Below are 25,020 nucleotides of genomic sequence, written 5' to 3'. Positions count from 1 at the left end.
ATGTAGCAGAGAATTGGAGCCTGTTAAGTAGACAGAAAGGCAGGCCAGTCATTCAGCATTTTAGCTCCGCTTTAATCCATTTAATGGGTGTAATTAATCAACTGAAGCTTTGGATGCATATTAAATTCTTACACATGCGCGCGCGCACACCCCGTGAACCATTGTGGCTCACAGTAAGCAAAAATTGATTCCAGGAGGAAATCTGAGCACTGAGAATGGACTGCGTGAGATGTTCAAGTGAGGCTGTGGGGCAGAACTTGGCATAACTATTGTGGTGACTTTGAGGTGGGGGTTGGCTATATCAGCCAAAGGAAAGAGAATCTTACTGTGATGGGTTGAGAAAAAGGGAGGGGCTGTGTGGCTCAGTGGTAAAGCATCTGCTTGGCATGTGAAAGGTCCCAGGTTCAATCCTAGGACCAGGTAGTAAATGATGTCAAAAAGACCTCTACTTGCAACTGGAGAGACAGTTCCCCAGTTAAAAAGACCAGGTAGTAAATCATGGCAAAAGACCTTGGAGAGCTGCTTCCTGTCCTGAATTGACCTTGAAGAACTGATGGCTTTGTGTGATCAACAGTGCTCTGATGGCTTTGTGTGATCAACAGTGCTCTCTTAGTGGCAGCTCTCTTGGTGGCAGCCCCCTGCCTCCAGCTTCAAGGACAACCTTTTGAGTTCTTTCTATTTGACTTTTCTCCCGACAGGGTGTGGCAGAGGCTGAACTGGAAAAGAACTTGAGCCGGACGTTAACAATGATGATCCGGACAACCAAGAAAGAGGTCAGTGGGCTCCATGGATGGCTGTGGCCAGAGAGGGAAGAGAGGGCGCAGTGGTGGTCAGTGCTTAAAAGGAGGAAGACGTTACGGCAGGCACCTGTCGCTCACCTCTACCCACGTTCTGTAGGAGATGGCTGTAGTTACCCTTCAGGTGGATTCCTCTGTTGCTGGCACTGTTTTTAAGCACACCGGATCCCCTCCAGACACAAGGAGATTCACAGTCCATAGTAAGGGATGTGCTTTGGCAGAGCTCAGGAAGTACAGTTTCTAAAGAGGAAAGCCTTCCAAATTTCAGTGAGAGTACCGAGTTTTGGAAATGAGAACTTTGGCTTTTTTTAAAAACAGAAAAAAGCGAATCAAGTTTGTTCTCCTTATGGGGGGGTAGAGACGGGCTTTAAATGTGTGCACAATATTCCTGAAACTGGAGTGAAAACTCCATAGGATTTCCAAGAGGAAGAACTCTGTTCTGTGACTAGCAGAAGCAGACACAAAAGTATTCAAACTAAGAAAATGAATGCAAAGTGACTTAATTTGTGCAATTCCTGCCAGTTGCAGAATTCAGCCCATATTGGCACAAAGTGAGATTATCTTGGCTCCCAAATTTTTAATTGTTGCCGTTGGGTTCCTGACAGCCCTGAGAATGCTGATCCAGCTGGACTCCCTGTAGCAGTTCATGAATTCTTTAGAGGGTCAACTTCCAAAGTTGCCAGAGTTTTCCCTGATCTGAAGTCCCCGTCTTCCTTCTTCCCTTAGATATTTGGCTACTCTATAGCCACTGTCCTTCACTGTGATCTTCACTTTTCAGCTGCTGAGTTTAAAGACTCCAAATCCCTTAGATCCACTAAACAGTCTGCAGAGCTACACAGCTTTTTCCCCACCATCCCATCCTGTAAACTGACCTGACTGCTAATCCCACTTTAATTCAATTTGCTTTCCTTACAGGATCGGCTGCCGGGAGTTTCGCTTGATGTCAGCAAAGTACGAGAACGAGGTAAGAGTGTTGACTAGAGACGGGAGAGGACCTCCAGTCCCCCATCGCTGTAGGGTTAAATTTGGTCCTTAACCATTTCATTTGTTTTGAGAAGAGTGTGCCTTGTTTATGCTGATCAGTACAGTCTACTGTTCCTGCACATAGAGCATAGTACAGTTTTTAAAAAATTATTCAGAGAGAGACAGCAGTTTTCAGAAAGTGCCATGCTGACAGTTTGCAAACAGATGCAAATGAAATGTGTGAGTTGATGGGAGCTGGTGGGGGAATGTGCAGCTGTATACCCAGTCTGAAATGTTCCTGCTCAAAGCCCCAGGCCCTGCCATGTGCAATTGATTATGGCAGCAGTGGTGCATTCATTACAACTAAGTTAGGACTGAGGCTGGGTTGAGACATTTCACAAACATCTTCATGATTGTTAACATTTTTTATTTTTAATACAGAAATTAAAATCCCATTAAAGGGGAAAGAATATGTATGCAGGGCTTTTATCAGCAGGAACGCTGTGGAACGGAGTGCTGGAACCTCTTGAAAATGGTCACATGGCTGGTGGCCCCGCCTCCTGATCTCCAGACAGAGGGGAGTTTAGATTGCCCTCCGCGCCACTCCAGCGGTGTGGAGGGCAGTCTCAACTCCCCTCTGCCTGGAGATCAGGGTGCGGGGCCACCAGCCATGTGACCATTTTCTTCGAGGGCAACCCACTGAGTTCCACTACCTCTTTTCCCAGAAAAAAAGCCCTGTATGTATGTATACCTATACCTCTCTCTCTCTCTCTCTCTCTCTCTGATATCTATCTATGATATCTATAGAAGAAAAAAACAGGAAATAAATAAAGAAATAAAAATACATATATAATAGACCATTTTCAGTTTTCTCTACGACAAGTATAACATCTTTATAAACAATATTTTGTAGTCTTATTGATACATAAACTTAACCTTCTCTATGTATCCCCCCCTTTGTAAGTTTCCCCAAATTGTCTTCTTAAAAGTCAGATCCACAGATCATCAGCTAATTTTTTTCCGTTTCCCGCAGAAAGTCAATAAGGGGTTTCCAATTCATTATAAAGGTAGACAATGTTCCGTCTCTAATCAACACTGTAAGTTTAGCCATCTCAGCTAACTCCATCATTTTCACAATCCAGTCATCTATTGAAGGCAGTGCTGTACTTTTCCATTTTTTATGCGTATAAAAGCCTTGCTGCTGTAGTCATATAATATAAAAAAAGGTGCCATTCTTGTTTTCCAGCTGTTTGTCCATTATTCCCAATGAAAATACTTCTGGTTTAAGTTAATCTTCAAAATTTTCTGAATTATCATATGAATTTGTGACCCAATTTTACTTTACTTTATGACAAGTCCAGACATTTCACAAACATCATCATGAAGATAGACATGTTTTTAGGGTGATAATATGAACGTGATGCCAAAATGTTTTGTTTCACGATTGACTAAGTTCCCCCATGGGATAGCTACTTAGGGAGTCCTGGCCACACTGTAAATAAGCTTCTTTACTGATGTCAGCAAAAAGCTGGAACTGATTGGCTGCATAGCATTGCGACAATACAACCAGAGCATGATTCCTGATTGGTTGGAATTCCCTGAAGAATGAAAAAAGTGAGAGACACTGGTCATTCAAAAGAGGGTAGGAAAAAGCTATGAATGTTAGACAAGAAGAAAATTGGACTTGAAGTGGCACCTGCAAAAACATTGCAATACTGAATTACTCAGGAGGCCTTTTTTTTTACACAGGTAGGAGCGCTGTACTGTAAGGAAATGGTTCAAAGAGATGCATCGGTAAAGGGATAGGGACTGTAGACTGTATTATTGTATACTGTCTGTTGCTTTAATGTCAGGTTTATTAATTATTTAAAACATTTATCAGCCACCTTTCCACCATAAAGGAGGCGGAGCTCAGTGTTTCAGCTCTGTATCGAATTTCTGCTTGTTTTCAAATCTCTGAATATGTTGCTCCTGTTGATTTACACTGCGTAGTCCACCTGGTGCCTCAGTGAGGAAGGAAGGCTATAAGTAATGCAAATAAATGAATAACATGGAGAACGTTGATCTCGGCTGTATTGTAATCCCTTCTCCTTGTGCTGCAGGAGGGCTGCTGGTGGGACTTCCTGAAAACCCTCCTCCAAGTTCCCTTCTGCCAGAGCCTGTTCTCCAGTACTACATCCAGCAGTATAAGAAATCTGGTTTCAGGTAGGTGCAGAAATGGCCCCTCGTTGAGCCTTCTGAGTAAATGTGAAAGTGACTTCATTGAGTCTAGGCAGACTGAGACATTTCTGTTCCCTGCAGTGGTTTTGTTCCATAGATCTGGTCACTGGCTCTTGATTTTACGTTTCAAATTTTATCCCTCATATTTTTTTACTTGCTTTTGTCCTGCTGTTTTTTAGTTTTTTAAAATTCATTTTATAAGTTACATGAATGACGTTTGTGTAGCACATTTACGGCCCGTGGGTGGCTCACAGCATAAAAACAATCAGACAGGTTATATTTTATTTACTTAGAAAATGTTTATGCCTCATCTCCAGGGAACCTGCCTGAGGCGGCATACAAAATGTGACACAAGAGAAACAGAACATAAGAGCTGCTTAAAATAGTTCTCAGACTAAAAGCACATTTTAAAACGCCATTAAAAGATCAACCACCACCTTGAAACACACAAATATGTATCATAAATCTTCTAACCAAAGGACTTCCGGTTTGGGATTCATGGAGGTCTAACGCAGCTCCATTTGCGGAGCTGACCGGACTGCCGTTTTAAGCGGCCGGCGGGGTGAAAATAGCCCGCGGCCGACTGCTCTCAGGCGGAGAGCAGGCAAAGAACGCTCAAGACCCTAGGGTGAGTTAGATCTCGGACGAGGGGGGGCTCTACATAACGGGTCCCCTCCCGATCCTTGAGGTCCCACCTTGCGACGGGTCGGCTACAATCTCTGCGGCAGTTTTGGGGCCCATTCGGCTGGCATAAGACCTACATACCCAAGCTTCGATTGGGGGAAGAAGTGGAAAGGAGAATTTGAAATCGAAACAGCGATTACAACCCGAGGAAAGTGAAGGGAAGGTAAAGATCACTATCTTCCGATACGGGACAGATTGATAAAAACAGAGAGGAAAAAAAGTAGACTTTTAAACTGCAACAGACTAGCGAAAAGGAGGGGAAGCTTCGGCAGGAGTTGTATTAGAAAAGAGACTAAGTTTAAAGAAGTTGTTAAAGAAATCGGATTATTGTTTTGAATACCTGTGGCTTTGGAGCTGTGAGAAAAAGACACCATCGCGAGACCTGCTGTGGGAAGACGGGAGACAGGAAGTGCGTAACAACAATAGAGCGGCTGGAGAGAAGCGGCCCTTGCTGGAGGGCAGGAAGAAGGGAATCGCCATCTTTGAGAGGGGAAGGGTCGCGGCTTCAGCGGAAAAGGAAGTAGGCCATATTGGATTATAAAATCATAGAGAGACCATTGAGAAAAGACGCCCGACATTTTGGACCCTTTAAAATTAATTTATGCAAGAAGACCGGGACATTTGAAATAAAAAAGGTACTAAATTTAACGCCACGGAGCTAAGGAAGAGAGCGGACTCGTGGGAGCGAGCCAAAGCAAGCCCCACGATGTCGAAGAAAGAGTGGCAATCGGCAATAGAAAATCTGGATAAAAAACTTTTGGAGGTGATTAAAGAATTTAAAGACATGAAATTGGAGCTGATCAAAGAGGTCAAACAGACAGTAAAATCGGAGCTGTCAGAAGTAAAATCGGAGCTGTCAGAAGTGAAGAAAGGTATGGAAACAATACAAAATGAATTACAAGGGACGCAGCAGAGAGTTAAAACAGTAGAAGACGCGATGGAGAACTTAGCAGATACGCAACAAACAGAGATGAGACTGATGAGGGGGAGAATGTCAGTTGCAGAAACTAAACACATGGAGAAGCAGCTACGTTTTCGCGGCTTGCCAGAAGTGGAAGGAAAGTCAGCGCAAGAACAGATGACCGAGGTGTTAGCTGAATACCTGGGGAAGGAGGAGGAGGAAGTTGTGGCTATCCTAGATGTGGCATATCGTGTGAACTCGAGAATTGCAACCCAGAGAAAAGTACCAAGAGACGTGATTGTACAATTTACAACAAGAAACATGAAAGAGAAGATTGTGACTAAACAGTTTCAAGATCCATTGGAGATCGATGGCAAGACAATTATTATAATGAAGGAACTACCCAGATCAGTGTTACTAGATCGGAAAAAATATAAAGCGCTAATCCAGATGCTGAAGGACATGAAAATCAGGTACAGATGGGAGCTCCCAGAGGGTTTGTCCTTCGAATTTGGAGGTGCCAAAAAGCGTATCAGATCTGAGCGGGAGATGGAGCGATTTATAAGGGACAATGAAAAAGACTTACCAACAAGATTATGAACATGGAGTGTAAAGTATTATCTTGGAATGTAAATGGACTAAATTCACTGAACAAGAGAAAAAATATTTTTCACTGGCTACTAAAACAAAAATGTGATATTGTTTGTTTGCAAGAGACTCATATTCGAAAACAGGATGTAAAATATTTAAAACTGGGAAAATTGGGCAAGGATTTTGTAGCGACCTCAAGTAAGAAAAAAAGAGGAGTGGTGTTGTATGTAAAAGAGGAGCTACAACCAAAATTCATAATGAAAGATGTGGAAGCCAGATTTGTAGCAGTGGAATGTACTTGGAATTTAAAGAGAGTGTTGGTAGTCGGAATTTATGCACCTAATGGTGCAAAAGAGAGCTTCTTTGAGGATTTGAGGAAGCATTTAGACGATCTTTCATATGACCAGATAATTCTTGCTGGAGACTTCAATGGAGTGACAGACTTGGAACTGGATAAAAAGACTACAATGGCACAAAAGAAAAGAGGACTATTACCAAAGCTCTTTTTTGAGTTGATTCAACAAGAGACTCTTGAAGATGTATGGAGGAGAGAATATCCTAAAAGTAGACAGTTTACTTTTTATTCTGCAAGGCATTCCACATTATCAAGAATTGACATGATCTGGGCCTCAAAAGATTTGGCGTTATGGACTAAAGATGTAGAAATAATGCCGATGGTAGGCTCAGATCACAACCCAATTATGTGGAAGCTAGGGAAAAGGAGAAAAAGGAAAGCATGGAGAATAAATGAGGATTTGTTACAGGAAAAAGAGAATATGGAAATATTGAGAAGAGAGACAAAGTTTTTCATACAATACAACGTGAATAAAGAAGTACCAACTGATAAAGTTTGGGATGCTTATAAGGCGGTTATAAGGGGCATACTAATGGACTTAAATGGTAGAGCAAGAAAGAAGAAAGAGGAGAAGAGACAAGAGATTGAGGAGAAAATAAAAACTAAAGAAATACAGTTAAAAAAGAGACCAGGGAAAAAGAAATTATACCAGGAAATTAAAATACTGCAAGAACAGCTAACAGCAATGAGTAATAAAGAATTGGAGTGGAATCTCAAAAGGTTGAATCAGAAAGTGTTTGAGGGTGCAAATAAACCTGGGAAGTACCTGGCATGGCAACTGAAGAAGAGAAGGGAAAAGAAAACAATAAATAAAATTTGTGAAGATGACAAAATGTATTTGGAACAGAATACCATTAGTAGAGCCTTTTATAAATTCTACGCTAAACTGTATAATAAGAAAGAAGTAAATAAAGATTCAATAGCGTCATATCTGGAGAAAATGACACTTCCAGAAATCTCGGACGCTTGGAGAAATAAACTGAACAGTGAAGTAACGGATGAGGAAATAAGTAAGGCAATACAATCTGCAAATCTAGGAAAGGCGCCAGGGCCAGATGGACTTACAGCTAAATTTTATAAGACTATGGCCAATGAGCTGGCACCATTCCTAAAGGAGGTGATCAATGGAGTTCTAAGGGATCAAAAGATTCCAGACACTTGGTCTGAAGCGAACATATCATTGATCCCAAAAGAGGGCCAAGACTTGACTAGTGTGAAAAATTACAGACCTATATCGTTACTCAACAATGACTATAAAATTTTTGCGAAGATACTGGCGGAGAGACTGAAGGGGTGGCTTTCGGAAGTTATAGAGGAGGAGCAAGCAGGCTTTCTGCCTGACAGACAAATAAGAGACAATTTAAGGACAGTGATGGATGCTATTGAATATTATGATAAGCGTTGTGATAAAGAGGTTGGTTTCTTCTTTGTTGACGCTGAAAAGGCATTTGACAATTTAAACTGGGACTTTATGTTTGCCACTATGGAAAAGCTACAATTAGGAGAAAGATTCATCAGAGCAATTAAGGAAATCTACAGAGACCAGACTGCAGCAATTGTGGTGAATGATGAATTGACCAAGAAATTGACTATAAGCAAAGGAACAAGACAAGGTTGCCCATTGTCTCCACTGTTGTTCATTTTAGTATTGGAGATTCTGATGATACAAATACGACAAGACGAGGAAATCCGAGGAATAAAAATAAAGGACTATTCATACAAGGTCAGAGCATTTGCGGATGACATAATGTTAATTGTAGAGGACCCACTGGAGAACATGCCAAAAGTGATAGATAAGATCAAGGAGTTTGGAGATTTGGCAGGTTTCTTTATTAATAAAAAGAAGTCAAAGATACTATGCAAAAATATGACTAAGCAGAAACTACAATTGTTAATGGAAACAACGGACTGTGAAGTAACAAGTAAGGTGAAATATTTGGGAATTGAACTGACTGCAAAGAATATAGATTTGTTCAAGAATAATTATGAAAAACTATGGACTCAGATTGAGAGAGACTTGATCAAATGGAATAGGCTCAATCTGTCATGGTTGGGTAGGATTGCAGCAGTTAAAATGAATGTGTTACCAAGAGTGATGTTTTTGCTACAGACAATACCAATCACCAGAGACTCTAAACAATTTGAAAAATGGCAGAGGAAAATATCAGATTTTGTATGGGCAGGCAAGAAGCCTCGAGTGAAAATGAAAGTTTTACAAGATGCAAAGGAAAGAGGCGGAATGCAACTGCCCAACCTGAGACTTTACCACGATGCAATCTGCCTAGTTTGGCTGAAGGAGTGGATGACATTAAAGAACAAGAAACTATTAGCCCTAGAGGGATATAAAAAAATATTTGGATGGCATGCATACCTATGGCATGACAAAGTAAAGGTCAACTCGATGTTCCTGCACCATTTTGTACGGAGAAGTTTATACACAATCTGGAAGAAGTACAGAATTTACCTACAAGAAGGAACTCCTTGGTGGGTGGTTCCATATGAGGTGATAGACCCGAGAGCTGTTGATAACGAACGACAATGTTTAACTTACAAAGAAATAACTAAAATAGAAGCATCTAAACTTAGAATAAAGACGCAAGAGGAACTATCACCGAACTATGATTGGTTCCAGTATAGACAGATCAGAGATTTGTATAACTCGGACTCTGTAAAGGGAGGTATACGAATAGAGAATTCGGAACTAGAGCAGACCCTTCTTAAGGAGGACAAGAAAAGAATATCCAAGGTATACCAAGTACTGTTGAAATGGTATACTGAGGATGAGACAGTTAAAACACAAATGGTGAAATGGGCTATAAATTTTAACAAAGAGATAACAATGGAGGCATGGGAATACTTGTGGAAGACTACAATGAAGACAACGACATGTACAAATATTAAAGAGAATATCTACAAAATGATCTATCGTTGGTACATGACACCAAAGAAGATTGCGCTAGGGAATTTGAACACTTCTAATAAATGCTGGAAATGTAGGAAGCATGAGGGCTCCCTCTATCATATGTGGTGGTCGTGTGAGGTAGCTAGGCAGTACTGGGGGGAAATAATAAGAGAAATGAGTGAAATTTTACAATTTCAAATAAATAAGAACCCAGAACTCCTGCTGCTAAACTTGGGAATGGAGGGAATTCCAGCCCATCATAGGACGTTGATATTTTATATGACAGCAGCAGCCAGACTTTTATATGCGCAAAAATGGAAAGTACAAGAAGTGCCAACTATTGAAGATTGGATCTACACATTGCTGTACATGGCAGAAATGGACAAGATGACAAGAAAACTGAGAAATCTGGACTCAGGGCAGTTTAACACAGACTGGGAGAAGCTGAAACAATATCTGGAGAAGAAATGGGAGGTGGGAGGAAAACTGTGGCAGTTTGAGAACTACTGAAGTATAATAAAATGTAGAGGGGGGTGACTTTACCGGGGGGGGGAAGAGATAAATGTGAATTTATAAGCAGTTAGATTAACAGATTGATATATATATAGATATATATAGGTTAATAAATAGAATATTGATAGAAAATAATTAATGATAAGGATTAAATATAAGGATTGAGTAACCAACAATATTTTCTTTCTTTGATAAGATTTGTATAATGCACCAAACTGAATGTACAGACGAATCAAATTGATTGACTATGTGACGAGAGTTATATAGAATTACCATAAAAAGATAGAATGAGTAATATATAGAGAATAAGTCAAATTGTTTGATTTAAAATGTGTAAGATTTTTATGGTTTATGATATATAGAAATATTTAAAATTGGAAAATGGGATAAATTGTTTATTTAAGATGGAAACAAAGACTTACAGTTTGGGTATACTATAAGAAAAGTAGTTAAGGATGTACTGCTTAGTATAATGGAGAATATATATTTGTTTTAGATAGAGGAATTTAATAGAAGTAAGGGAAAAGGGACAAAGGGTTGGAAAGCTGTTGGAAGTCAATAAAAGGGGGGGAAAGGGAGGGGGTTAGAAATGTAAAATTTGGGGGAAATTGAATGTAAATGTAAAAATAACAGATTCTAACCCAATAAAAAAATTTTCAAAAAAAAAAATAAATCTTCTAACCAAAGAAGCTGATGCACCCGTTGCCACTGGGCCAGGCAGATGCCCAAGAGAGGTTACATTTGCCCCTTTCCTGTGGTTACCATTGAGGCTGAATGCCTATGAGGCATATTGGCTTAAGAATTACTTCCTCATGGACCTTTATCTGAACGGCATTTGCAGCCATAAGATAGTGGTTGTCTATATCTTTAAATGCTAGACACTTGGGGCGAACTCAGGATGTCCGTTTCTTTTATGCCCTGCTTGAGAGAGCTTTGTTGCTGGAAACGATGCCAGGCAAGGAGGGAGACTCTCCACTGACCCGGCAGGGCTTTATTATGCTTGGGTAGCCTGTTCTGTGAGGGCTTCATGGCTGTGTGTTGGACAAGGGTATAAGCAGCAGCAAGAACTTCTTGGCTGCCAATCCACTTGGCCGTTGCCCTTTCTTTCTTTCAGGGGACCCGTGAACTGGTACCGGAACATGGAGGCAAACTGGAGCTGGAATGCGTCTGCACAAGGCAGAAAGGTATGGTGGGAGGGGTGGGGGGGTTGGGATTCCAGAAGTCTGTACTGTCTATGCATTTTTATCCTGCCCTTTTCCCAAGGGATTCTCTCCTCTTCTCACATAGTGGTTAGAGTGGGCTGGGTGATGTGGAAAGTTTCCACTAATGGAAGAAGGGGCAGGTTCTGCCCGTTTTCCCCTTCCTGTTCTGACTCTTCCCTCATGCTTTTCCCTGGGATGAGTCCTTGCCTAGGAGCACAACTTGAGAGATCGTTGAGAATAAACAGTGTAAATAAATAAGTTTGAGGCTGCAGCAGAAGGCGAGCAAGTCCTTTTTCGCTGACCTAACCCAGTCTGTTGGCAGAGATTTACTCCAGGGTTCATGCTGGCGCCTCCCTAGAACTGATAGCCCCCAGGTTCCAATTCCTGCTTCGGTCATGAAGGTTGCTGGATAACCATGAGCTGGTAACCTCACCTACTTTTCAGGATTGTTGGGTAGATAAAATGGGGAGGGGGCAACTTTCTGTGTTGTCTAGAGTTGCTTGGAAGACCGATGAGATTAAAAAAAATGATGAATGTCTAGGAAGGAAAGAAGACTGTTGTCCCCTTGGAATGTGTCTGACTTAGACATTGCTGTCTTAATATATTCGATTTATACCCAGGCCTCCTTCTATGGGACTCAAGGGCATGTACATAGATGGGAGGTTTCCTGAAGTCAGTGCCTGGATAGGAGAACATGCAGTGACCATCTTAGCTTTTTAGGTTACTGCTTTGTGTATTTTGGACAATGCTCTGATTCGATCTCAGTCATATGAACAAAAATCCTGTTCTTTATTTATCCCACTTCTATGCCACTTCTGCAAATTTGGGCAAAATCAACAGCTGCCCACACATGTGCATTCTCTGTGGTAGCCCCCACCTTATGGAATGGCCTGCCTGAAGATGTCGGGAAAGCTCCCACCCTCCTGGCTTTCCATATACTGCGCAAAACTGACTTATTCAGGAGAGCTTTCTACCCTGATTATAGGACTGTCATAAGAAGTAGCTCAAAGAGATGCCTTGGTAGGGACAGGGACTATACACCGTGCTGTTGGGTACTGCTCCTACTAGGGAGTTTCAATGTTGCTAAATGTACCATGTAATCTAGTTATGCTTTTTTTCAGAAAGACTTTATCTCTGTGCTTGGCTTTATGCTAGCTTTCAAATTTTCTGCCACTGTACCCTGTGGTATCTGTTACACTGAATGTCCTGCTGTTCATTGTTGTACTTTGCTCAGTGAATGTCCTAGCTGTTGATTATATTGTATTTCACTTGCACTGTGAAGTCTGCCTTGGAGCTCAGTGAAAAAGGCAGACTATAAATAATAATAATATATTTTTAAAGTGTTACATGAATGGGGATTTGAACCCCAGATTCCCCTGTCCAACATTCTCCCCACTACACCACACTGGCTCTGCTGTGGATGTCTGTTTCTGTTTCTATCCTGATAGCTAGAGCCATGTGGACTCTGTATTTAAACAATAAATAAAATCTAAATTCTCTACATCAAGATAGCCCAGCCAAAGCACATGGCTGTGATTGGGTAGGGCACTGCCCCTACAGAAGACTACCAGCCCTCTGAATGAATGTCTAGTGTCTCAGCTTAAAAGACTAATTATGGCATAGATTAGCTCCAGCTGCTAGAGGTGTATATTACCAGGGCATCAAAAGAAAGGTAAACTCTGAGTCCAGAATGACATGACATGTAAAATCGAAAAGAGTCCAGTAGCACCTTTAAGACTAACCAACTTTATTGTAGCATAAGCTTTCGAGAACCACAGAGAATTGTGATTCTCAAAAGCTTATGCTACAGTAAAGTTGCTTAGTCTTAAAGGTGCTACTGGACTCTTTTCGATTTTGCTATTACAGACTAACACGGCTAACTCCTCTGGATCTATGACATGTAAAGAGCAGCAGTAGTTCTGCAAAGCGGGACATAATCATTTTTGATGATAATGATTTTATAGGATTGAATCCTGTCCAGTGCACGCTGAACTGGGCTAGATGGAGAGCTTTCCTGCTGCAGCCGATGGGGTGCCTGAAATCATGCCCCATGGGTCAGTGGATACCAAGAAACACCAAGAGGGGTGATGTAGAGATCTGCAGCAAGAGGGGGAAATTTGCAAAAAATTGCCTTCCTTCTCTCCAGGTCAAAGTGCCATGCACATCAGGGGGGTAGGATCTATTCCTAGGTATAGAAAGACAATTACCACCAGTCCCTGAATATTTCTTGGGTTTTATGGAAGGATCCTTATACTCTGTGGCCTCTGGCAAAAATGCATCTACAATAAATCAGGAAGATTTTTGCAGGAAGATACTAGCATAACTGGGATTTGCCTCCATAGCCCTAATGCTTTGATTTACAGTGGGGCTGCCTTCCCCCCATATATGTAACTTCATTTCTGTGCCCGGGGATGGTTGCTTGCAAAAGATTTAGTAGCTTCACACAAGTTTTCTCTGCCCTGCACTTCTCCAGTGTAATTATTCCTGACCTCTGTGGGCAACTCTTAGAATAATGGTTGGCTTTTCTCTGCAACGAACTATCTCCGCTCTTGTCGTCTCTTTAAATCCACAGATCAGAGTGCCGGCGTTGATGGTCACCGCTGGTAAAGACAGAGTTCTGCATCCAGAAATGAGCAAAAACATGGAGGAATGGGTAAGTGAACTGTGCTGTTGACCTTTATAGCAGCCACTGACACTCAACGGGAATACACAAAATTAGTTGTCATTCAGACCGAACTGTGCCTTCCTATTGGCCCTTGGAAGAGAGTCCCCACTGAAAGATCCAAGCCTAGCTGGACAGGACACTAGAAGCCCCATGAACTGATTGTCCCAACATTTTTAAAACCAAAGTAGCAGCTACATGTTTTCTCCAGCTGAAACCAACTTTATTCTTACTTCCTCCTCCTCCGCTAGCATTGGTCTTAAAAGAACCTTGTGATTGTCAGTTTCTTGCTGAGGCTAAAAGTAGTGGGTAGGAAGGACTCTTCTTTCAAAACGAGGCGGGGGCTTGGTATGAAAGAGTTAAACCCCTTCCTCTCTGCTCCAATGTAGCTGAAGTCCAACTTAGGGCACCACATGGCTGCTATTTCTGTTTTTAAAAATCCTGCAGTTGTCTACCCAGATTGGCAGTGGCTCTCCAAAGCTTTTTGAGTAAAGGCCTTTCCCAGAGGGTGCTAGGGGGTGAGCCAGTGATTTTATGCGTGTGGAACATGCACTCCACTCCATTGCCCTAGAAGGTCAGACCAGAACCAACGGGCTGCAATTAGATCAAAAGAGTTCTTGGCTAAACATTAGGAAGAACTTCCTTACAGTTGGAGCGTTTCCTTGGTGGAACGGGCTTCCTCGGGAGGTGGTGGGCTCACCTTCTTTGGAGGTTTTTAAGCAGAGGCTAGAAGATCATCTGACAGCAATGCTTATTCTGTGGAACTAGGCAGGTCATGAGAGGGAGGGCAGGAATGGTTACATCAGTGCTTAGTTCTCGTAGCCCCTTTGCCACTTTGAGGTCAGGAAGCAATTTTCCCCAGGTCAGTTTGGCTAGGGATCCTGACGGTGTTTTGCCGTCTTCTGGGCATAGAGCAGGGGTCACTGGGGGTGTGGGGAGAGGAGATAGTTTCCTGCATTGTGCAGGGGGTTGGACTAGATGACCCTGGAGGTCCCTTCCAGCCCTATGATTCTGTGATATGGAGTACATACTTCTTGAATGATCTGGGCTGGATCTGACCTTAACCTGTTCCTTTGTAGATCCCTCACCTGACCCGTGGCCACATTGAGGAGTGTGGGCATTTTACACAGATGGAGAGGTATGTCGTGTTGATTACTGGGAAAGGATGGGAGAGGCATAGGAATATCTTAAAAGCATGTGACAAAGAAATACCTGCAGGTTGCTCAGGGGGAAGGGGGAGGGATGAAAGAGTCTAATAAGCATGCAGGAAAGATCATTCATACTCTTTGCTAAAAGTTCTGCATCAAGAAATAAAAATACTTTGGTGATACAAATGTCCTCAGTCCAAACCGACTGTCAAAAAAGCCTGGACAAAACTAAAAATAAAACACTTTTCATCTGGCACCTAAAGTTGACCATGAAAAGGTAAAGTTCATTAAGGAGGGGGTTCTGTATTCCAGGTGCCACAACAGAAAAAGCCATGCAACAAATGAAAGCTATAGTTCATTGGCAGAATCCAGCAATGGAGATACTTCTTACATATCAGTAAAATTATTGGATGCGGATCATCAGATTCCTCCAAGGGAGGGAGAACGCAGTCTGTCCTGGCTGCATTGCTCTGGACAGGATGCACGTTCAGAAGCACATGTACATGCAGATTGCATGGTCCCCTCCCCCAAGCCCCTTAGAGGAATGGCAGAATAAAAATGCGTAGATGGATAAACAAAAGGCACCCATGGAAATTGTACTAAGACCCTTTAGCTCCACACTTATTAAAGTTTCTGTGCATCAAGCCCTTCCCTGTATGCATGTGTAAATGAGAGCAGCACTTCATTACCTCCATAAAACTGCCCGCCTCGTTGCCTCCGCCTTCTCTCTGCCCTATCGTTCATCTGTGTTTCTTGCAATCTCTGTCTTGTTCTAATGTCAGAGCAGCCATTAAAAAAAACAGTGATATGCTGAAAGGCAGTTAAATGAGCTGCTGGGTGGAATTGCATTTCAGCACCGTCCTGCACAAGGGATGATAAATTCCAACAGAGACATAAATAAATAAGACTGCCGGGGAGGTAGTCTGGCTCCTGGTAAAGACTCAAACATACACTCAGAAAACCCATTTTACAAGGAAGACTAAAACCTTGCTGGTTAAACTACCACTGGAATTTTGTCCTGAATTTATGGCACATGAACAGGGGAGAACGGAGCGGTAAAGGGTAGAACTGTTAATCCAAAGGCAGAGGAGATACCCCAGAACATGAAAATAATACTGAGAACTGAGTGATGTCCATAAGCAGAGTGTGGGAGGAACCTGGGTGGGGGGGGGGGTGTCATTTCCATCCAACGTGGCTGTGCAGCTCTTGTTCTTATTCCATGTTACGGAGCAAGCAAGGAATTCTTTTGGAACCTCCTGATCAAGATTGGAATGATGCTTCCATCCCAGCTTAGTGAGTCTGACCCCATGGAACAAAGATGAGAATAGTCCATGCAAAGATCTGCTTAGTCCAACTTCTTTTTTCCAGCAGGGGCAAGCTAGCTGCTTTTAGGAGGGCTACTACTAGTGGGGCTCGAGGGCAGCAGCCCTCCTTTGTCATTCATTCCTAGCGCCTGCTGTTCTAAGGTATACTGCCACTGAACATGGAGGTTCCATTTGGCTAACAGCTGTTAATAAATATATCCTTCTTATATTTGTGGGGCCCACTTTGGAGGTTGTTTTAATGGGCAAGTGAGGCTAAATTGTAAAAGCCTACAGCCTCACTACATACTGTAGCAGCATATTCCATTTGTTTATTATGTGCTGTGTAAAGAAGTGCCTTCTTGTGGAAGGGGAGGGGGGGAGGTCAAGGCAGTCTGTAGTCAGCAAGAACCAGCACAACTCCTATGTGCTCAGACCAGTGGACAAGCCTGGTCTGAAGTTTTTAACGGAGATCAGTGCATATTGCCTGACATGCTGGTGTTGAGAGACCCTCTCCTTTTGGCCAGCAGCATGTAGGATGGAGCGCACATCTGTAATCCTTGCCTGGTGGCATCTTTTAGTTCTACCAGTTCAAGGCTTACTACAGGCTCCCGGGGCTGTTCCTTGTACTTAGGAGCATAAGGCTGCCCTTGTGGCCCAGGTGGCTTTTATCCCATGTGCTGTTCGCAGCTTGAGAATTTAAAGTAAAATCAGGTAACAGAAAGCCTTTTCATGTTTATATGGACAAGACTACTGGAGTCTGTTCTTTATTCTGTCTCCCAAAGAACTTTTCTTCTCTCTCTTCCATATTTGTGGCTGTGGGGTCACTAGTTTGCCACTCAGGTGCAAGCACAGAAGGAAATCAGTCTTGCCCTCCTGCCTGCCTCCAGCCTCAAATGCTTTTCTGGCTAAAGGTTGGGTCTTAAAATAGTAGGTCTGCTTTTGTTTGGGACCTGGAGAAGTCTGCCCATCTCTGCTTCAGATCCTAGTGGTCACACTTTGCCCCTTACCAGAGATGTGGAGCTGAGTTGAGAATTGACATAAGGGTCAGAATTCTTCCCACTTAAAAAAAAAAAAGAAGTTCCTTGGCCTTTATGGCTGCAGAGAAAGGGTTTGAAAATACGCAGGCTGAGAAAGGCACTTGCAGTGGAAGTGCAGACTCCATTCCAGGCTTTTGTGATCTACCTGCCTCTGGCTCGATCTTTGCTTTTACCCACTGTACCGTTCTGTGCAAAATTTAAGATATCCGGATCCAACGAAACCGTGAATGGTGAGTTCAGAATAGTGTGTGCAAACTGCATATTTTGTACGTTTCAGATTTCCAAATACATCTCAGATTTTTTTTTTGCCTAATGTATAATCTAGTAGCATAGACACTTTTAATGGTCTGGCTTATCTGGTTGTACTTAGTATCAAATCCCTAGTCATTTCCATAATATATTTGTTATGCAATTGTTGATGACATGCATCATAATTAAGATATTTAATTCATCATAGCTAATATTTAGGTAGCATTTTAAAGTGTTCCAACAGCTTGGTCTATCTTTCTTAACAATTCTTATAGCAGTCCTGTAATGTAGGGCAATGGCTGTATCCTGCCTACTTTAGCCAGAGTCGCTGAGGCCAGAGGCTACCTGGCAAACCCAGAGCAGAGCAGGATTTGATCTGTGGACCTTGCGATTCTTGCAGGTCCCACTTTTAGCTGCTAAGCTTTACCAGCTCTTAGTATATTGTATAAATATTCTTTTTTTAAAGGGTACAGTTCAAAATGAGAAATGCAGCATTAAAAATGTACACAGCATGGAATGAATTTGTATCATGTGCCTTCATGTAGTATATACTCTGGGCACACAGTTTAGGCCTTTCTGTATACAGAAAAATAATTCCTTTGCCAATGGTGTATTTTCCCCCACAGGCCTGCAGCTCTTAACAAAATCCTCATTGGATGGCTGGAGGAAGTTCACAAGAATGCTTCTCCGCAAACTTCTGCCAAGCTCTAAGCAAGTCTCCCAGGACCCACCTGGCTTGGATTCTCACTGGTTGATTCTGAGAACTGTCGGGGAGTTGGGGGAATTATAGAGAATTGTTCTGAAAGCAGTGAACATAAGTGAAATGTATTTTTATATAGATTAGATTTTTGTCCCCTAGCAGGAGCTGTTCTCCAACCAAGCCACCCAAGCCAGTCCTTGGGGAGGTTCAGGGAGGACGCCCATTCTCAGCTCACCTCTCTCCCAGCCATTGATGACCTAGGAGCAGTAATGGGTACACCTTGCTTGGGATAACAGAATATCTTAGACCAATCCTAGACCTCATCAGCTCATTTTGTTCCTAGACGCTTAATAAGTTTAGAGGCCAAAGAGAAACTAAGAAAATCATCCCAGGTAATCTATGATATTTCTTATTAGAATTGTCTGTCCCAGCAAGATATTTTAGCCATCATTGAAGTCGGTGTCTATGAAATGCTTTGGGAAATGCAGTTGGGTTCTGTGAAGGAGAGCCTTTCTCTTTCTGCACTGGTTTGCAGTTTCTCTTTTCTTAAAAAGAACAAGGAACAGGCGCTGCTGCCTTCTTGCTAAGCTCAGTACTAACGTCTAGATCTGGCTGTTTGCTTAGCCAGTTAACCAGAGGTGCATTTTCTTCTACCTAGAGGAAAATGGACAGAGTAGCCCTCCTCACTGGCCTTCCTGCATAGTGTGGAAGGACAGAAAGAGAGTTGCCATGAAAGCCAGAGTTCAGCAAACAGGTGCTGTGACCAAACTGCACATGATGGTGGGAGATCTATGAAGGTGTCATGCATGCATGGGTTTTTTGAGCCGCCATTGCAGCTGGAAGGGCTTAAACCTTTTTACTTTATTTTCTGAACTTTTGATCCCCATCTCAGCGGTTTGCCCTGTGTAGGAAACACAAAGGAATCACATGCACAAGCACACATGTTCTTCCATGGGAGAAGTAGCAGCTCTGCCTATTAGTGCCTTTTAATCCCCCCCCCACGCCCCCCAGCTCAAGGCATACAGGTTCTCCTTTTCCTCTTTTATCCTCCCAGCATCTCTCTAAAGTAGGTGAAGCTGAGAGTGCATTACTAGCACGAGGAGGAGCTGAAATCACCCTTTCCAGATCCTAGTCTGATACTCTAACCACCGTACGACATTGACTCTCAAGCTAGAGCAAAGGGCACTTGATCGTGTCCTCCGTGGCTGCAACCCCTGCCCCCCCCCCGAATCCATTCACAGATCTCTAGCTATCCCATCTAGTTTGCACTGGTCTATCCAGCCAAGAATTTTGCTTCTTACTATGGGCAGGGGCTCTAAGTGGATGGATTGCTACTGAAGATGGTCACTAAGCCACAAAGCTCCTTGGATGACCTTGGGCTTGTCATTTCTGCCTAACCTACCTCATAGGGTTGTTGTGGGGACAAAATAAAGGGGAGAACTATGAGCTCCTTGAAGAAAGGTTGGGATCTTTGCTGAGCATGTGGAGGAACCAAGAGCGTTGTAATCAACGAAGAATTGAGTTTCTGGTCAATCTCGGCTATTAGAAAGTTTTCTAGCACTGAACGGCAGCAAGTTTTCTTCGCAATCAACATTAGAAGTAGTTTGTGTTTGATATCTCAGCAGTCAGAGGAGTTGCCAAATAAGATTTCCAGTAATTTGGGACGAACTTGCCTCTCTCCCTGTCTAGATGCATCAAAAGACGCTCACAATGGGTGTGGCTATGAGGGTAGCTGAATTCAGTTTTCCTCAGTGCAGAATCTGGATTTCAGAATCTTAATGTACCTTCCAGCCTTTAACTGGAAATATTGGATGTTGAACTTGGGTTCTCCTTATTATGTACAAAGTAACACCATCCCCTGTGCAATTGCTCCCAAGTGCTTGCAGAACATGGGACTTTCTGGGTGTTTGGGTTTTTCATTTCAGGCAAGTTCCTGCTAACTGCTTTTATTGCTAATAAAATATTTTCATTTTATGTCATTTATTAGATTTATAGCCCACCCTCCCCACAAGCAGGCTCAGGGTGGGTCACAACAATATTAAAAATAAGCAAATTTACGTTAAAACAAACCATATAAGTATTAACAGTTGCAGATACAAAGAGGTGTCTGCTGTCCATTTCAACTAAAGGCTGAATAAAGCTGTAAAGTGCAGCTGGCAAGTTAATATCCAGGGCTGGAATGGTGGGACACGAGCAGTGAGGAGGGACAAATCACCTCAGCCAAAGGCCCAGCAGAACAGCTCCATTTTACAGGCCCTGCAGAACTGCAACAGATCTTGCAGGGCCCAGATCTCAACCTGAAGAGTGTTGTACCAGGCTGACACCAGGGCCAAGAAACCTCTAGCCCTGGTTGAGGTCATGTGAATGTCCCTCAGGCTGGGGACCACCAGTAACTGCTTGTTGGCAGGATGCAGAATTCTCTGAGGGACATATGGGGAGAGGCGGTATACTGGTCCCAGATCGTGAAGGGCTTTAAATGTCAAAAACTTGAACCGGATCTGTAACTCACCTGGGAGACAGCACCAGATGGATATGTGCCCTAAGCAAGGTCCAGGTAAAGAGATGTGCTGCTGCATTCTAGACCAGCTGCAGTTTCTGGGTCAGGACTAAGGGCAGCCCTGCATACAGCAAGTTACAGTAGTCCAGTCTGGAGGTGACTGTTGCATGGAACACTGTGAGGAGAAATTGGGGGCAAGCTGCCTGACCTGCCAAGGATGAAAAAATGCAGAACTGGCAACTGCTGCTACCTAGGCCTTCATGAACAGGGTAACATCCAGGATCACACTCAGGCTTCTCACCCATCAACGTAGGCATTAACTGCACTCTGTCAAATGGCAGGGGCTGGATCCCCTTACCCATCATCCCAGATGCAGAACCTTCGTCTTCAGAGGATTCAACTTCAATCAACTCTGTCTCAACCATTTTGCCATGACATCCAACCCCTTGGCCAGGGTGTCTGGTGTGATGTCCAGTTGGCCATCCATCAACAGATATAGCTGGGTGTCCAGCATACTGGTGGAAACCCAGCTCATAACTATGGATCATCTGGGCGAGGGGTGCATATAGATGTTGAACAACATTGGGGAGAGAATTGCCCCATGAGGGACACTACACACCAAGGGGTGGCATGACATCTGCTTCCCAAGCGCTACCCTCTGTCCCTGACCATGAAGGAAGGAGACCAGCCATTGCAAGGCCTTCCCACGTATCCCCACATACCCAATTTTCCTTTGGAAACCCAGTAACTGGATTAAAAGTTTACAAATGGCATTTTTGTAATATTGGGAAGTCTTGTGCTGGGACCAAGGAAGAAACTGGAAAGTAGAGTTTAGGGATAGTACCCTTTTCTTAGCGTGGTTTGCTGTAGGGATTGGTTCTATTGTTCCTGTGAGGGGTTAGGGCTGCAGATGGCGCTGCCTTATCCCGTGTCACAACCATACATCTATCTTGCCCACTGCGGTCTCCTCTGATGGGCAGTTCTTCAGGATCAAAGGCAGAGAAAGGTTAAGAACATGGGAAGAGCCCTGCTGGATCAGATCAGTGGTGCATCTAGTTCAGTATCCTGTCTCACATAGTAGCCAACCAGTTGCTATGGCGACCAACAACGGCATGGAGGCTGAGGCCTTCAACTGATGTTGCCTCCTGGCACTGGTATTCAAAAGTTTATTGCCTCTGAATGTGGAGGTTCTCTTTAATTACCGTGGCTAGTTGTCACAGATAGACCAGTCCTCTGACTCTGCGTAATCCCCCTTTAAAACTCTCCCTGTGGTCGCCACTACATCATTCGGCAATGGATTCCTCTTCTTAAATCACATATTGTGTAAAGAAGTATTTTTGTCTGTTGTGAGTCTACTCATCAGTTTAATTGGATGCCCCTGCGTTTATAGTATGAGAGGAGAAAAAGTTATCTCTCTCCACCCTCTCTACTCTGTGCATAAGTTTATAAACCTCTATAACCCCCACCCCATCTCTTTTTTTTAAACTGAAAAGTCCCAGACTCTGCAGCCTTTCCTTATAGGAAAAGTGTTCCATCCCCCTAAATAGCTTGATTATTTTCAAGCTTTATAATGTCCTTTTTGAGATACAGTGACCAGAACTTCACACAGCATTCCAAATGAGGCAGCACCATTGATACATATACAGGGACATTATAATATTGGCTGTTTTATTTTCAGTTTCTTTCCTAATAATCCCCTGCATAGAATTTCCCTTTTTTTTGTTGCAGAACACTGAGTAAATACTTTCATTGAGATATCCACTGCGACCTCAAGGTCTCTTTTCCCCTCAGCAAATTCAGACCCTATTCGCATATGCTTGAAGTTGGGAATTTGTTGTTCCCATATGCATCACCTTACACTTGCCATCATTGAACTTCATTTGCCCCAATGTTGCCCACATACCCAATTTGTGGAGAGCCTCCTGAAGCTCTTCAGTAATTTTTCATTTCCACCATCTGTGAAAGCCAGTGTGGTGTAGTGGTTAGAGTGATGGACTAGGCTCTGGGGCACCCTAGTTTCAATCTCCCTCTTCCATGGAAGTTTGCTGAGTGACCTTGGGCCATCACACACTACTAGTTTAACTTACCTCACAGGGTTGTTGTGAAAATAAAATGGTGGAAAGGAGAATAACATCAGCTGTTTTGAATCCCCATTGAGAAGAAAAATAGGGTATAAAATGAAGAAAATAGTTTTGTATCATGTCATCTGCAAGCATGGACACTATACTGTACACACACACACACACCAGTTCCAGCCAGTTTATAAACAAGTTAAAAAGTACTGGCCTGATACTGATCCTTCCAGGACATCACTGTTTACCTCCATTGAACAGTGAGAACTGTCCATTTATTTCTGCTCTTTGTCTCTTATCATTTAACCAATTTTAATCCATCCTCTTATCCCATGAATATTAAGTTTTCACAGGAGTCTTTGGTGAGAAACCTTGTTCAAACAGATAATGTCTTTCAGATCACTGTTATCTACATGCTTATTCACTTTCTCAAAGAACTCCAAACAATTGATGAGGCAGGAATTCCCTTTGCAGAAGTCATGCTTATTTTTCCTTAACAGGCTTTGTTCCTCTATGTGCCTAATAATTCTATATTTGATTATAGCTTCTATTAATTTGGTACAGCTGTTAGACTAACAGGTCTGTAATTTCCAGGTCATTCCCAATCTCCAACTTCCAAGCCATCTCTGGCTTGTGAAATGCCTGGAGACTTAAGAGCATATGGTGGAATGGAGGGAGCTGTGATGTCATTTTCAGGTCAAAGGACAGCCCCTCCAACTACTCCCCTTCCTGTAAGATCACTTCCTACCAAAATTTTAAGTTTTAAATTTCCTGCTTCATATAATTTCCCCCTGCCTTTTTCTCCCACCTCATATCAGTTGTAGTTTTCTATATGTGTGTGTGTGTTCTGTATGTCATGCTATCCAACCCTTTGGTCCTAGATATTTGTGTTGGTATCACTGGCTGACATTTTCTGAATTTCGGGATGCGGAGTCCCTGACTCCTGGCTTGGGGCAATATGCATCCCAATCATCATTCTCCATCATTGCTTGTAGCATGCCTGAGAAGGAGCAGAGGGCTCTAGAAATTGCATGCACTAAAAGAGGGAGGGGAGAAGAGTTGATAGATTTTCCTTGCATCAGTCAGCCTTCAAGATCGGGCTTTTTCTGGCACGTTTTTAGCTAGCAGCTGGAACATGTTCATGTACAGATGCTTTTTCATCCAAGGGCACTGAAAACAAAACATTGTGAGATTGAGCATTTAATTCAATCGGAGTCATGCTGCTGGAACATTAGAGGGAGAGGATAGGTTCAGGTGTGTGACCGTGTTAGTCTAGTAGCAGAACAAAATTTGAGCCCAGTAGAGGGGAGAGGAGCGTGCGCAAGAAGTGATGAGTTGCTGTGGCATGTTTGGCTGCAGCAACGGGAGTCTGGCAGAGCAATAATCTTAACGACTCTTTTTGGCCTGTGACACGACCACAGCATTGTATAGATTTGCTGAAGATTGTAAACCAAAATGTATATGCTTTGCATGCACACTAAAATGGATATAGTTTCAGGAAGGTAGTCATGTTCGTCTATAGTAGAAGAGCAAAATGTGAGTCCAGTCGTGTTGGTCTTTTAGGGGCTACTGGACCTGAATCTTGCTAAAATTGATATATTTAAGTGGAAATAAACCCATGATCCAGCTAGAGGTGATCAAATGGGGTAACTGTCAACTGACTACCTTGTCAGCAGGCCTCCCAGAACTTGCAAGAGAATGGGGAAATGAGGGACCATGGGGAACGAGTCCCTTGGTACAGTGTAGCATTGGGTCATCATTAATGCAAAAGACTGGCTTAGGCTAGCAGAGTGTTTCCTGAATTGTGAAGCCTATGAAAATGGATTGTGGGCTTTATTGATTTGTGCATGCTTTTAAAAAAAATTACCGTCATACTAAGTCAATTTGTATTATACCGCTGAGCCAGAAGACTCTGTGGCAGGTGCCTGGAAAGGGCAGCATTCTCCTCTCTGTCATCACTTCACAATGCAGGAAAGGTTTTGCAAAGAAATTTTGAGATGCAAGTAATTTGAGAGGTGTGAGCAAATCTCAGGTTCAGCTCCCTACATTTTTCAAATCATGGAGCTCAGAAACTGTCATACTTACTCACAGCAAACATCATGACATCCCTACTGTTTTTCTCCTAGTGGGGGAGCCAAGCTTCCTCCTGTCTTTATTGTGAAAAAGACAAACAAACAAAACATAACATGATTCTAAAGCTGATTCCTTAGTTAGTTGTTCCCG

General features: G+C 42.8%; 1 protein-coding gene across 1 annotated transcript in view; it reads left to right on the top strand.

Moving 5' to 3' along the window:
• EPHX2 (epoxide hydrolase 2) overlaps positions 1-20,202 on the top strand; it is a 75,374-nt gene extending 55,172 nt beyond the window's left edge. The window contains exons 13-19 of the mRNA XM_054988761.1: positions 699-773; positions 1,713-1,761; positions 3,863-3,965; positions 11,041-11,110; positions 13,701-13,781; positions 14,870-14,928; positions 18,155-20,202. Of these exons, the coding sequence (XP_054844736.1) occupies positions 699-773; positions 1,713-1,761; positions 3,863-3,965; positions 11,041-11,110; positions 13,701-13,781; positions 14,870-14,928; positions 18,155-18,239 (522 nt within the window). The 3' untranslated portion in view covers positions 18,240-20,202. The remainder of the gene's footprint in view (positions 1-698; positions 774-1,712; positions 1,762-3,862; positions 3,966-11,040; positions 11,111-13,700; positions 13,782-14,869; positions 14,929-18,154) is intronic.
• Positions 20,203-25,020: the final 4,818 nt, after the last annotated feature.

The sequence above is a fragment of the Eublepharis macularius genome, chromosome 1 (genome assembly GCF_028583425.1).
Source record: "Eublepharis macularius isolate TG4126 chromosome 1, MPM_Emac_v1.0, whole genome shotgun sequence".
NCBI lineage: Eukaryota > Metazoa > Chordata > Lepidosauria > Squamata > Eublepharidae > Eublepharis > Eublepharis macularius.
The sequence above is the reverse complement of the archived record's forward strand: the minus strand, read 5'-3'. Positions and strand labels throughout refer to the sequence as shown.